This window comes from Neopsephotus bourkii, unplaced genomic scaffold (assembly GCF_033783945.1).
Source record: "Neopsephotus bourkii isolate Nb327-2 ecotype Australia unplaced genomic scaffold, CSIRO-AGI_Nbou_v1 NB_330, whole genome shotgun sequence".
Lineage (NCBI taxonomy): Eukaryota > Metazoa > Chordata > Aves > Psittaciformes > Psittacidae > Neopsephotus > Neopsephotus bourkii.
The window spans coordinates 1,919,570-1,934,566 of record NW_026900838.1 but is presented as its reverse complement, the minus strand read 5'-3'; the positions used below and the strand labels follow the sequence as shown (position 1 = coordinate 1,934,566).

General features: G+C 46.5%; 1 protein-coding gene across 1 annotated transcript; it reads left to right on the top strand.

The window, feature by feature from the left end:
- Window positions 1-6,529: 6,529 nt before the first annotated feature.
- BAG2 (BAG cochaperone 2) lies at window positions 6,530-14,700 on the top strand. The gene is made up of 3 exons (XM_061347862.1): window positions 6,530-6,824; window positions 12,467-12,576; window positions 13,862-14,700. The coding sequence occupies exons 1-3, from the start codon at window positions 6,667-6,669 to the stop codon at window positions 14,260-14,262; spliced, it is 669 nt and encodes a 222-aa protein (XP_061203846.1). The 5' UTR covers window positions 6,530-6,666; the 3' UTR covers window positions 14,263-14,700.
- The last annotated feature ends 297 nt before the right edge of the window (window positions 14,701-14,997 follow it).

Sequence of the window (14,997 nt, the reverse complement as noted above, 5' to 3'; positions counted from 1 at the left end):
TTGCTCATCAGCCTGTGAGTTTGCTTCTAACTGCTGTAATTCTAAATATTTATTATACAAACAAGTACTACTTGTGGAGAGAAAGATAAGGGCAAGGATAGATTTTTCTCACCCTCGATTCCAAAGTCAGAATAGCTAGAGCTGTGTGTCATCATGGTTGGAAAAGCTGCAAGACTGGCACTGCTTTATTTCCAGTCATAGAATCATAGACTCATAGAATAGTTAGGGTTGGAAAGGACCTTAAGATCATCAAGTTCCAACCCCCCTGCCATGGGCAGGGACACCTCGCTCTAAACCATATTACCCAAGGCCTCATCCAACCTGGCCTTGAACACTGCCAGGGATGGAGCATTCACAACCTCCCTGGGCAACCTATTCCAGTGCCTCACTACCCTAACAGGAAAGAATTTCTTCTTTATATCCAATCTAAACTTCCCCTGTTTAAGTTTTAACCCATTACCCCTTGTCCTACCACTACAGTCCCTAATAAAGAGTCCATTCCCAGCATCCCTATATGCCCCCTTCAGATTCTGGAAGGCTGCTATGAGGTCTCCACGCAGCCTTCTCTTCTCCAGGCTGAACAGACCCAACTTTTTCAGCCGATCTTCATATGGGAGGTGCTCCAGTCCCCTGATCATTCTCGTGGCCCTCCTCTGGACTTGTTCCAACAGATCCATGTCCTTTTTATGTTGAGGACACCAGAACTGCACACAATACTCCAAGTGAGGTCTCCCGAGAGCAGAGTAGAGGGGCAGGATCACCTCCTTCGACCTGCTGGTCACTCTCCTTTTGATGCAGCCCAGGATACGGTTGGCTTTCTGGGCTGCAAGCACGCACTGAAGCCAGCTCATTTTCATTTTCTCATCAACCAGCACCCCCAAGTCCTTCTCCACAGGGCTGCTCTGAATCTCTTCTCTGCCCAACCTGTAGCTGTGTCTGGGATTGCTCCGACCCAGCTGTAGGACCTTGCACTTGGCATCAGCCCACCTCATAAGTGTGTCAGGGTCCCTCTGGATGGCATTCCTTCCCTTCATGATTCTGATATAATTGCCATTTCTGAAGCAAGTACAATTAATGAAGAATCTAATGAGTTACATCAATGTTCTTCAGCAAACATACACCAGAAAATAGTTTGAAGGCTTCCAGTGCCTTTAACTCTGACATCCAGGTGGTAGAGTCAACAGGACCTCTTGATGTTTTTCCCTTGTGCCTGCTGCTTACTTTCCCACTGCAAGTCTCGGATTTGTTGCACCCCTGTTCAAATCTGGGTGTGAGCTTCATAATGTTGCTGAGGAAGCACTATTCAGGAAGATTTTGAGTTGCCTGTAGCTACTGACTCAAGCTAAATCAGTTCCAGATTTTCCAACACCAAGTTCTTCTAATAAGCAGTGGAATGAGACTGAAAAATATTCAACTTCAAAACCATCTCAGTTCAAGTTACAGAGGCTTTGGGGTAGATGGGTTGTTTGGTTTTTTTTTTGGTGCAGACCCTGAAGTTTCAAATTCCTGTCACATGAAGAGATGTTTCAAGCTTAGAAAGCTCTTTGCTTGGCTTAACAAATGCTTAAAACCTGGGCAGACTTGTGTTCTCCAGAATCTGCTAAGTTAGATCTTGATCATGTGCTTTATTCCTCATAACACTTTATTCTGTCACATATGTAAAGTTTTCTTGTACCTGATGGGCCATGACTTAATCAGCCTTGTGTGCACACACATTGCCTATACTTGAAGCTCCAGTTATTAAACAGATTGTATTTGGCCTCCTTGTCTGTTTACCAAAACAAGTAGCAATCCCCAGCCACTGCTGCTATGACAGAGGTCTAGTCTCTGTATTCTCTTTATGTTAAAAGTAGTCTCCAGAACTAGCAACATACTGAAATTTGTCCTCATTTCCTTTGGTCTCTTTTGAGGTTCTCTTAACTCTCTGAAGTTTTTCTTTGCAAAGTTTTCTGCCATCACAAGCTTGTGATACTTCTGTTTCCAGAAGAACAGAGAAAATTGGGTTCTTAAAACACTGCATGTACAGACAAGTGACTTGTTGCTCACCAGCATCTTGCGGTGCTGCACCTTGATCCTCAGCTGAAAAAAGTGTCTTGTAAGTCGTTATGTTCCAGGACTTCATGTTTCTGGCTGGGGAGTCTTGTTCAACTGGCTTAAATTTTTGAGGTTTGCCCTGCATATGCAGGAAAATTTGTCTGCATTTACAAGCACATCTCATCTGTTAAAAGGAGCCTGCCCAGCATCCTTTACATTTGTACTGGAAGTGATCTGCCCAGCCCTCCTTAAGAGAATTTGCTTTTGTGCTGATGTTTGAGTTCACCCTTCATTAGTCCAAAGTAACCCTGTGGAGCTTTTTCATATTTATCTTTAATGAGGAAGAAGTCTGATCTCCACCTGGCTACTACCAGCTGTTGGCTTTAATGCTCTTAATTTCTGCCCAGTGCATGTGCAAGTCTTACAAAACTGAAATGGTGACAAGTCAAGATTGTTATAAGGCTCTTAGTCTCTCTGGTGCTTTGTGTGCCATACTCTTTCACACAAACCAAAATCCCTCTTTCTGGTCATGTTCAGAGACGAGATGGCAAACAAGTCAGTGCAGCTGTTAGGAGAGTTGCTGGAGCAGCACAACACTGCGCCTGCCTGATGGCTTCTGAAGCTTAATTATATTTAAAAGAACTAAATAAAATGTTAAGAAGAGCTTGCTGTAAGCTGCTTGCTTTGTATGGGTTTGTGGGTGGTGGGGTAATTTTCTCAGCTCTTCAGGATACACAAACACGACCACTGCTGCTCCTATAGTGGTCACAGAATGCAAACCTTTACCCAATCCTTACCAAATATGGTGAAGTTTGTCGAGGTATGAAGTTAGGCCATTTTCTTTCTTAAAAGGAAAGTGTTCTATCATCTGCTTGTGCTGTCCTGGCAATGTTTACAATGACTGCTGCAAACTGGAGGGAGGTGAGGAGGATCGATGACGAATTGTTTCAAAACTAGTTCAGAAAATTGGCTGGCATTAGCACAAAGATACTTTCTGGCAATTCTTTCCAGCTAAGCAGCTTTAAGATCTGCATCTGCATGATTTCCTGATGCTTCTGAAGATCAAGTTTCCTGTTGAAATACTTCATTCAAGTGATTTAGAGCTTGGTTGTAACACTGTTGGTCAAGTAACATGGTCTGAGATACCATAAAGGTGGATGTAAACAAGTCAGTTGTAGCAAGTAGGTGCAAAGTGTGCACTCAGATGGCAAAGCTCAGTGTGCATGGAGCTTTAATGTGAAGTTCCTTTTGCAGATCTGTGTGAGTTCACTTTGACTGCAGTATCCTCATTTCTGGGAGTCCTCCTGTATGTTTTTCTTTTGCGCAGAGCCCCACTGACAATCAGGCCAGCATCTGCAGCTGTACAGAATTCACTGGCTCATTTCCTCTTCCACATTGCTTCTGAGCTAGAGAGCTCCAGTCAAACTTCTGACAGGCTTGGACTCCAGAGCTTGTCTGCACACTAAAACAGTGATGTGCATAAGCAAAACTAGGGCTGGCCTGGATTAGCATTGATAAGGATAGCCTTCAAGACACAGTAGCACAGGTTCCGTGGGTGCTAAGTGAGAGGGCTGCCCACTGTGACAGTGGGTACATATTTTGAGTGAAAAGGTACCCTAAAAACTCACATTGATCCATCTTCACTGCTGGTGGGACAGCACTGAGGAGACCACAGGGTGGCTTTGATTGGCTGTCCCAAGCCATGGCTGCATCCTTCTGGGTGTGGGAACTGCTGTGTTTCCAGAAGACTTGTGCATACAGACGTTTTTTCAGATGAAGTTCCCGTAGATGAAGGGAGGAATTTCTGGCATGGCATTTCTTGGGTGTGGACTTTCTCTTTGATCCTATTCCATGACAACTCATATGTAAGTGTTGGGGTATGTGACAAGGTATACATCAGGGTCTGGAATAAGGCAAAGCTGGAACTAAGGTACTATTTAGCAATGTGACAATTTGTAGTGCTTTTGCTGTAGATCACAGAGTCATCTCCATGGCTCTGAGACTTCTATAGATCCATCAGATGCCCAAGCCCTGGGAAAGTTGCTCTCTGTGCTACCTCAAGGGACCGTGTGCCTGTGAAAGAGATTCTTCTATACGTTGCTGTTTTGCAAATGGCACCCATTGTTTTTACAATGCTGTAGTTTAAAACAGAGACATCCAGCAACTTCTCTGCTGAGGTGACAATGCCGAAACCATGAGACAGGCACCCTCTGCTCACATTATTCTTGCTGGTGCTTGCAGCCAGGGCTGTGGGCACCAACATGCCCTCATGTTCATCATGTTCAGTACATGAACACAGCTGTGGAGAAGATGAGGAGAGGGGGACATGGGCGTGGTTGCACCAGCAGTCACCAGGCTATCACTGCTTTTCACCATGGAGAAGAGGAGGGGAAATCTGTGCTTTGTTTCAGATGTGGGGTCTGTTGCCTCATGGCCTTGAAGGACCTGGTTCCTGCCTTTGGTTTCCCCAGACTTCTCCTAGCTCAAGTGTAAGTCACTTCCTCCAGAGACAGATTCCAATCTTTCCAGCCCAACTGTCTGCCATTTTGGGAAACTGGTGAAAACTATCCCTTACATACCTCAGCAAGACAGAGGGGACAGGGGACAATCTAGCCCTCTAGAGAACAGAGCAGTGTTCATGGTCCTTCCAAGTTTCTAGATGGGAAAACCCCCTGGTCAACACTGATGTTGAGGCTTGTCCTGGAAGACCATTTTGGTGTCTGAACCCGTGTTTTTGTTCCGTGGTTTGTGCTATTCTCACTTATAGGGTGAAATGCCATTTTACTGTGAAAGAGTGTAAGTCATATGTGATGTGTTCGGAGCAACTACAGCTGTTCTGTGCTGTGTTTCACTGCAGCTTCTACCTGTGTAGAATTAAGTCCCTGTGCAAGTTAAAAACATGTTCATGGTGGCTTAGCTACTTTGATTTCTGCTTTTTAAACCCAATCTAACTGATACTTAACCAATTGGCACAGGAAGAATAGAAGGATCACAGGAAAAATAAATGGTTGCAAACTGTTTGTCATGGCTACAAAGGGTTTCTGTTTGGAGTGGCAAACGGTTTTTAATCGTCTTCTACAAAGACTGTAGAGAGATGGATGGAACAATTGTTCAAAAGAAGTTACTCCCATGAGCTCACAGGCAACAAGCCTTACCCTTACTTATCCAGCTACGCAAAACAAAGGAAACTCAGGCAATTAATTTAACGAGAGCGCTTGGGACATGATATCATTCTGAATGGACGAGCCTGAGAAAACGGCTATTTTGAATCACAGCGGGATAAGCACACAAACAGTATCCCTGTGCAACAAAATCCCTCTCAGCTGGGTGCCAACAATCAGTCTGTTAGAGCCAGGGGGTATCTGCCCAAACCTGGGCTTTGGGAATAAGCAAATTCCTTTTTAAATACTCACTGTAGTAGCAACTAAAGCCCAAGTGTGGCTTGAACTGTTGGAACAAACGCTCCCAGCAGGAACCTGAAGTACAAGAGGTTCTGTGCAAGTTGTTGGCTAAGCTGGTGGGTTAAGCACTTGCCAGAGAAAAGGCACCACTTTGTATAGTCAAGTTTCATATGATCTCGGAATAAATCATTGCTAGGGGTAGATCCACTACCCTGGCTACCATGAAATAGAGGGTTTTTTTTTCCCCTTTGTGACATAGAGAACATTAAGCACTTTTCTTTCCAGTAAGGCTTTTTGTACCACCTTGACAATAACAGATGGTGGAACAGCTTCTTTCCTGCAGGTAGTCAGGGGCCTGTTATGCTTGACACCCTATAGATGTGCTGTAAATGGCAGTATCTCAAGTATCTTGTTTTTAGGAACACTGTTTGGGTTCTGCCTTCAGCAAGGACTGTCTCTGCTTTAATTTTCTCCAGTGTTCCTCTCCCTTCCAACAGGCTTCTGGATTTTTAAAGCACTGTTTTCTTCCATCCATTTCTTGAGTTTTTAGCTCACTTGTTGAATAGCTTTACATGTAAGATTTGGGTGGTGGTGGACTTTGTTTCCTTTAATGACCGATGTTCTGAGAGGCAAATCCTGATACTGACAGCTACGTACATGTCAAACAAGGTTAATACTGTCACTGAAAATCTCACTGTTCCTCCCTTAGCTTCTGGTTTAGCAAGAGGCAGTTTGCATCTTTGGGCTGGGCCAGGTTTTGCTGTTGTTGTCACGCTGGGGACATAAGTGGGGCAGTTTGGGGGTCTCTGCACCCCAGGAAGCTCCGGGGTGCTGCTGTGGGTCAGCCTGGGTGTGCGGTGGTAGCCGGGCACCGCTCGGGATGGGATGCGGTGACCACGGGGTGCGAGCAGCAACAGGGAACGCTTGTCCCTCCCGCGAGTTTAACCCCCGTGTGTGACCCAGCCCCGCTCCGTGATGATCCCACCGGCCAGAGCCAGCTCCAGCCACGACACCCCGCACCAGGGCTGTCTATCAGGCTCCCCGCCGCGCTGCGTGAGGCGGTGCCCGCGGGGCCGCGGCCCGGCGCGGAGGCGGGGTGGCCGCGGGGGCAGGCGGTGGGGCGGGCTCCTTCTTTGGCCATGAGCGAGGTGCCGGCATTCGGCCGCCGCCTGCGGGACGCGGGGAGGGAGCGGCCGCAGCGCGGATCCGCCGGCGGCAGCAGGCGGGTGCTATGGCCCAGGCCAAGATCAGCGCCAAGGCCAACGAGGGGGCGCAGCAGCAGCAGCAGCAGCAGTCCAGCGGGCAGCTCCGAGGCCGCTTCTACCGCTCCACATCCATGGCGGACCGATCCAGCCGCCTGCTCGAGAACCTCGACCAGCTGGAGCTCAGGTGGGAGCCCGGGCGCGGCAGGGAGCCGGCGGCTCCGCTCCTCACGGCGGGCGCGGGGCCTTCTCCGGCGGGAGGGGGACGGAGCTGGGTGAGGCTTCCTGAGGCTACCTCGGGAAGAGGATCCCCCTCACCAGAGGCGGTGGGGGCAGGCTTAAAAATGGCAGCTGCTGCGCTGAGGTGAGGTGGCGTGTCCTGGAAACACGAGAGATAGGGGCACGTGTGGATGTATGGGAACAGACGTTTATCGGGGGAAGCGCAAAAGGGGTTTTGTGTTCGTTACGCTTTAGGGCTCGGGGAGCCCTCAGCACACGGGGGATGGCGGGTTGGGTGCGGTGCAGGACAGCAGTGACCCGACGGAAGCCGTGTTCCTCATCCCGCTCCGCAGCCCAGCGGCCCCTGTCCCGCACCTGTCAGGCAGGTGTTTCACAAGGAGATGCAGGAAATACGAGGATGAAACTTGGTGTCATTTGGGCGCTCTAAGGCTCTTGCAAGCCTTTCATCTGCAGTTCTAACTGTGGTGGAGTGTGGTGGTGATGTGTGAGGCTTCATGTCTCCCCAACCTCCCTTTGCACTCCCTGGTTCATCTACGGGTGTTCTTGTCTCATGTGCTTACGTCCACCTCCTCTCTGAGGTTACAGGAACCCACATAACTCTAACATGAGTAGCATCGCATCCTGCAGCTTAGGTGCCTGTTTCTGAAGTACCTGCGAATACAGTGTGTACTCGCTGCGCCAAGGCGCGTCTGGTCTCCTCCTGCTACTTGCCAAATAGTCCCATTTGATTTTTCCCAGCTCGGCAGCATGAGAGGCGATTCCTCGTCTTTAATCATCTCCCTTGTCCTCTCAGCTCTGCCTAATTACACGGTGTCTGTCCCGAGGTGGCTGGATGCGCGGGTGCTATAGGTGTACCACTGATTCACCTCCTGCCAGGACTGTGCCAACACGCCCTTTCCTTCATTACAGCTGCATATTGATCAGCGGCTCTCGCAGAACCACCCACAGTGTTTCTAGGACTTTCCTGTAATTAAGAGAGCCCTGTGGGACATGGGAGTTGCATTCTCCCCTTTCTGCCCACATGGCTTTGCATTAATTGGGAGTGGACTTTATGCGCTATTATGTTAGCCTTTCCCTTGGCTCGACTGAATCTCCTTGAAGTCCCTCACAGACTTCTCTGAATTTGACTAAACCAAATCACTGTCTGCAAACAAGTCTCGCTGCTCACATCCAGGTCTGGCACATGAATATGTAACTGCCAAATAAGCAGCAGGATATGCAAAGATGTGTTTCGCATTCGCTGAGCATCTCCTAACCAAAGCAGACGGTTTGGTTAACCAGAAATTACACCCCAAATTACACTTCCCAGTTTGCTGTGGGTCTTTCAGACAGGCATAGTTCTAAACAAGGAGCAGTTTACAAAGGAAGAGTCAAACTACTTTGATTAAAGTCACTGAGTTCTTGTATTTTTCCTATGCCCAACTAGCCAACACACTTCGTTTCAAAGTTATTTGAATGCCAGGAGGAAAAGCTTCCACTTCTTCATTCTCCAGCCAGTTTAGTTTAGCTATAGACCCTCGAGATACTGCTTGTAAATATAATAAGTGAAAATTTGTTGAAATGAATAACAGCCTTTAATTAAACCCCTTGACAGTCCTCAGTCCTTGAGTTGTTTAAGGTTGGCTGAACCCTGAGACAGCCCTCATCCCTTTGGAAATGCACTGATTTGAACAGCCTTCACTTCTCTCCCTTCCCTTCCACCCCAAGAGCTGCTTTTCTGACAGTACCAGAGTATTTTTGTACCTCCTGCCTGCTGTTTCCAGAGGGACCTTTTCTCAAAGAAAAGTGAATGGGAAAGGGGGACTAATTTGGCTGCCAGGGATTGAGCTCATGGCCAGGGGGGCAGCTGGCACATTTGTCCCTTGTAAGGGCTTGGATCTTCCTGTTGCCCTGACTGCCCATGAGTGCCAAGACATCTCAGGAGCAGCTGGAAGCGGGACCAGAGTCTGTGTCTATGAGTCACCGTGTTCTGGTGGCTCAGTGAACACGCAGTCCAGGGCATAATGGTACATGAGATAAGTCAGACTTTTGCTTGTTTTCTTTCCTAAAACCTTATTTCTTTGTGCTTTTTCTCCTGTTCTCCCTCGGAACAACCACATTCCCCCACCATTCACTTGTATGTCTCCGCTCACCTGACTGCAGAAGCTCAGTCTAAGCAGCTGAGGATGTCAAGGCAAACCCCCCGGTGTTGTCTCTGCCCACTGCGCACAGCTCCGTGTCAGGCAGAAGGCCACACCATCCTCAGATGTTTCTTACTGCCTTTGAACACTTGTTTGCACCTCCAGCTTAACAGAGAGCTGTTTAAGTCAGGAGTTGTGTAAAGGACAGAGTTATTGCAGCTGTCATAAGAAAGTGGGTGTCCAGTTTCTCATCTGGAAACAAAGCGCGGCCGGTCCACCTGTTCCTCTGGGGAATGCTCTGCTCATGGGAATGGCATGTGGGAAAGAAAGGCACTACGCAGCTCATCACGCTCTGACCACGCGAAACCAGAAGTCAGGAATGTTTTTCTAGTGTTAGGTAATGGGTGGAATATTTAGTTGGATGTTCAAGGTGACAAACACACTCCAAGTAAAAATACAGCTGGATATTTTCATCTGTTTGTTAGAAAAAGACCATGTTGCTGCATCAAGATAAGTGATAATTGGGCAAGAATATGAGTATTCTGTGTTCTTTTTGCCTTCTATTCTGTGGCTGGTTGTTTTTTTGAGACTTGGATTGTGTTTCCACTCTGTTCCACAGCAGAGGAATATGGGTGGAAACCGTATTCTCTCTTCCAATCTTCATTCTTTTTTCCCCACATCAGGAAAGGAAAGATTCACACAGACCTATGAAGCTAAAGCACATTTTAGGAAACAAGTTAGGAAAGCAGGCTACAAAGTGTGGACCTGGCACTCTTGGCAGGGGCAGAGGAGGGAAAGGGGTATTGTAGGCTGGTGTCTCTCCCACTGTGGCCTGGGGGCCAGGAGGAGCCAGCGGGACCCTTGCCTGGAGGCCTTGCTACAAGCCAGGGCAGCGAAATGGGGCAGGGATGCAGTGGGCATCTCACCTTGACACAGACCCCAGCATCATTCTGGGACACTGACCATTTTCCTGAGGCTGGTGTGAGTGGTTTCCTTATTCTTTGTTTTCTTCCCCCTAGAGTGCTGTTCTGAAGTGATCCTGTCCAGTTGTTTTGTGACCCAGGTCCCTAGCAGTGCCAGCTGCCCGTTTCCTCTGCTCCTTTGCCTTGTCTTTCTCAAGCCATCTCCTCCTACCTTCTGTTCAAGCTGCAGCTCCTGCTGGCTGGCTGTTGAGGTGCTATGTTTGCTGCCAATACATTATGTTACCATTCTGTGCCTCCACTCTTCCTTCAAGAGCGCTCTGAAACCCAAAGAATTTATTTTTAAGGTTATTTAGTCCCATCATGCTGCTAATTGGTCAAGATGGAAACTCTTAGAAGGGAGACTAGAGGGGAGTCCTGTCATGCTGCTTTCCTGTCCCTTTGCCCCCATGGCTGGAGCTGTGGTGCCTCCTCCACTTGCCATTACACAGTGCCGGGTAGGTGCTCATTTTGACTGCTTTTTGTGGAAGCAAATATACCAAAATCAGAATCCCAGTGGATTTTAGTTATATTGCAGTTGAAGAAGTGGTTAAGATAATTCCCAAGTAGCAATTACTGCAAATAAAATAGTTCTCAAGATTTGGTTACACGACTTTCTGTAAAATAATGTCAATCAAAGTTCCAGTGGGTAAGTTATGGTGGGGATTTTTCAGTACACAGTGATGAATTCTGATCATTTGGCTTTTTGGTCCTATCTCACATAGCAGTAGCTGGCTTTTGGAAGCAGTGATGATCTTGTAGGCACTCTCTAGAATTGCACCAATTCAGGATGCATCTCTGCAATGCAGTTCTTCCGCATTCTTCATAGCACCCAGCAAAGCCTGTGGAAATCAGGGATTGATTCATCTGCTGAAGGCAGAACTTTAGTTTTTATATACATATAATAATTGTATATGTAATAAATTTTATATATATAATAAATTTATATATATATAATAATATACTGAATCTGCTTTAAAAACACTATTGCAATTTTTGATTTTAAGCTCCCCAGTGGCCACGATGCATTTATAAAACTGAAAACACTAGTTTTTTAAAAAGACACGGTGAGGCATTTATGAAAATATTGCTAGACTTGCTAAATTACAAAGTGCAGACATCTGAGGCATGGAATGACTCCACCTGCCTCATTGCTCTTACTAACTCCAAAATAATAATTAAAAGTATTTGCTCTAGGCAAGCATTTGCATTGCATTAACTTTTTCCCACTCCTCCTCAGAATGAACATTAAAGGCAAAGCCTGAAGCTTGTGCTTTCACTGACTAAATTAGGCTAAATATTTTGTAAAACAGAACCATTTTGTGAGCAGGCTGCATGTGAAGTGTGACTATTTATATCCTCAGATGCTCCCATTCTTCAGCGTTCTTTCACCCTCTTTTCTCTTACTGCTGTTCTCTAAGTTACCTGCCCTCAGCCAGCCTTTGAGGAAGGGAGGGAGGAGCAGCAGCTCCATACCTGTCGCAGGAGCAGAAGCAGCAATGAGTCACCACCATTTCAGGGCAGGCTCATGTTGAAGATCGCAGAGCATCTAAGAGACTTACCAATGGTTTGTTTCCCCATTTCTGGCCAGGTTTAATAAACATTTCAGGATAGATGGGTTCCTGTGCTGCTTACAGCAGCTAAACCTCCCAGGCTGTGCGCTGGAAGCATCTGAAACTCTCAGCCGGGTTCACGTGATACACTGCTTTTCTGTGGGGTCTGGGAGTGCAGAGCTGATGGTTTTGGCACAACTCTTGCAGCCAGTTGCAGCTTGACAAGTTCTCTGGGAGCCCCTGCCCTCAGGCCTCCGGGGCAAAGCCAGCGGAGGGGAACGTTTCCATCTTGTCCTTGGCTTCCAAAGTAGATAGTTGCAAAGTGTGCTTTTCTGTATTACTCAGCTGAATGCAAAATACCCTCCTTAAATTCATGGTGGGGAGTAAGGCAAGAACTAAAGACTTGCACTCACATTTCAAGTACAGCATTTTCACATTGCCCATGGCCAGATAGGCCTGTACCTTATGCTATGAAGAGGAGGAGGAGGGCAGACTGGGGGCATTCAACCACACAGCTTCGCAAGACCAAAGTTTTCAGGGAGAGCAGCTCCTGCTGGGCTTTCCCTTTGCCTTCACTGCATCATGTCTGATGGGGAGTCAGTCTGTTTCTGTTCTAGCTCAGCAGCTGATAATAGTTACCAGTTACCTACAGGACTTCTTTTATGGGGCTGTAGTACCATCAGGCTCTGGATATCCAGACTAACCATGGAGTAGGACAGAACAGCACTGTCAGTAAAACAGAAGATGTAAGTCTTACTGGTTTGGGTTTTTACAAATTTTATTGAGTCTTGAAAAGTGAAGGTAAGATACAGGCAAAGGCCATGAAATCGGAGAGGCTGTCTCATGGATAATTAAGAACTGACTGAAGCTGAAGCTTAAAAAAACAGTTCTTGACAGCTATAGAGGTGAACAGCTATTTTATTATTTAAACATTTTGTTTGGTTTGACCATGCTCAGGGTAGAGGCTTTCCGTGATGCAGCATCTGCTATGGAACAAGAGAAAGAAACCCTGCTAGAAATGATCCACAACATACAGAACAGCCAGGACATGAGGCACATCAGTGAAGGTAAGCAGCTGCTTTGCTTGAAGTCAGCCCGTGCCTTAGGGAGCAGCTCTGCTTGGTGTGTGCTACTGGTGAAGGTACAGGCCCTGGAGCCACCTCATGGTTCCCGTATCCCAGGATCCCCTTTTCCTTGACTGTTAACTTCAGATACTGTTGTTCAGCCAGGTGGTGTGCCATGAACAATGCTATGGTGTATATGTGTGTCATGGTTTAAGCTGAAACCAGGACAATGTGACAGCCCATACTCTCTTCAACTGGCTTATTTTCAAAATCAGGGTAATACAGCTTAGCTGAGGGAGGGAAGTTGATGATAATGATGATGCTTAAATACAGATGAAAAACCAGCATTTTAATGGCTTTGAGTTCTGCACAGGAGTGCTACACAGCGTACAGCCTGCAGGAACCTGATGCTGAGGATCATTGTCACGGTTGTGTGATATATGGCATTAAATACATTCCCTAAATGTATGTTTTATATCGGGTGCTTCAAATTGCTGGTTCATTGGCTTTTCAGGAGCTTACATATCAAATATGCTGTGTCTGTGGTTTAGGGAAAAATTGTTTTCAGATAATAGAAACCCATTTTTTTCCTGGCCCTTAATTGCAACTGCTAGTCAAAAATCAGTTTTCTCTTTATGGCCTTCTGGGGTACTGCCTAAATCTCTCCCTCACAGTGGCACAGTTAACACAAACTGGCAAACATGCCAGTTTGGTTAATGAATAATGTTTTCTGATAATACTGTATGCTTTGCTTTAACATGACACAGCAAATGGTGTGTTGGCAGCAGAAAAGCATTGCTTACATTCTTAGGAGAGCTTAATGCCTCATTTCAAATCAGAAGATGCTTCTGTGAAATAAGCAGAACTTGGGCAAAGGCAGAAAACTCATTTCTGTCCCCTGGAAATCTTGATTGCCATTTACTTAAAGAAACAACCTTGCTTATTGCCAAGTTGTAGCACTTTGGTTGTCTTGAGGGGAGAAGGCTTAAACAGGAGAGATTTAGGTTAGATATAAGGAAGAATTTCTTTACTGCGAGGGTGGTGAGGCACCTGAACAGGCTGCCCAAGGAAGTTGTGGGTGCCCCATCCCTGGCAGTGTCCAAGGTCAGGTTGGACAAGAGCCTTGAGCAACCTGGTTTAGGCTGAGGTGTCCCTGACCATGGCAGGGGAGTTGGAACTATATAAGCTTAAGTCCTTTCCAACCCTAACTATTCTATGATTCTATGATGTTATTTGCACAGGAAAGTATTCCCCTGTAATGTGGAATGTATTCTTGATTTCGATGTAGGTGAGAGAGAAGAGCTTAATTTGACAGCTAATCGCCTGATGGGCCGAACCCTCACGGTGGAGGTTTCTGTGGAAACCATCCGGAACGCCCAGCAGCAGGAATCCCTCCTGCATGCCACCAAGATGATCGATGAAATAGTCAATAAACTTCTAGATGATCTGGAAGATGCCAAAATCCGCTTAATGTCGCTTTACGGTGCATGTACATCCGACGTGCCAGCAGGACCCATCGATCAGAAGTTTCAGTCTGTGGTGATTGGGTGTGCCATTGAGGATCAGAAGAAGATCAAAAGGCGGCTAGAGACTCTGCTTAGAAACTTGGAAAACTCGGAAAAGTCCATCACGTTGTTGGAGCATCAGAAATCATCTGTCCGACAGTCTTGTAACAGCAAACAGGATTAAACTGTCCTCCGGGCTAGTTCTGGCAAACCGCAGGATAAGCAAATCTCCATAAAAAGCACACAGAAGCTAAGGAAAAAAGATCTCTGTGCAAACACGCAAGTATGTACGCATGCACGACACCAAAGTATCTTTGCAAGGTGCGAGCATTTAATGGGTTTTGGTAGCATCAGCACTTTCTTTTGGCAATAAAGAATGCTCCTCTAGAGTCGATCCTGCTCTGCTGCAAGTTGTAATAGTGCTTCTGCTGAACTGTCAGGAACTGCCAAAATCTTTCCTCCATTCTCCTTGGTTGGTTTTTTTAAGCTAAAGTTGGTTTGTCCTATCATGAGATTTCAGCTTTTCTCTGCTGTATACATAGTGTGCGAACCAGACTTTTGGGGACAAATTGTGGCAATAAATCCAAAACCATTAATAAACTGTTGATGGTATTTTCATAAACCACACTGTCCTGCTCATTACCACATGCAGTTTGAGCGATTGTGCACTGTTCATATGTAGATCAGAGTACTTCCAAGAGACAGACTCATACCTCCCATTTGTAACTGAGGAAGTGAAAAGCAATGCATCCACTCAAAGGTCAGAACCAAGGCTAGAAATGAGCGCCAGCTCCTGCAACCCACCCTTACACATCCTGCCCAGAGAGGCTGGTGGCCTCCTACCACCTGTAGTTCAAAGTTGCTTCGTAATTTTAACATAAAGGGGATTGTGTTTTATCAGCTACTGTTCCGCACCTTC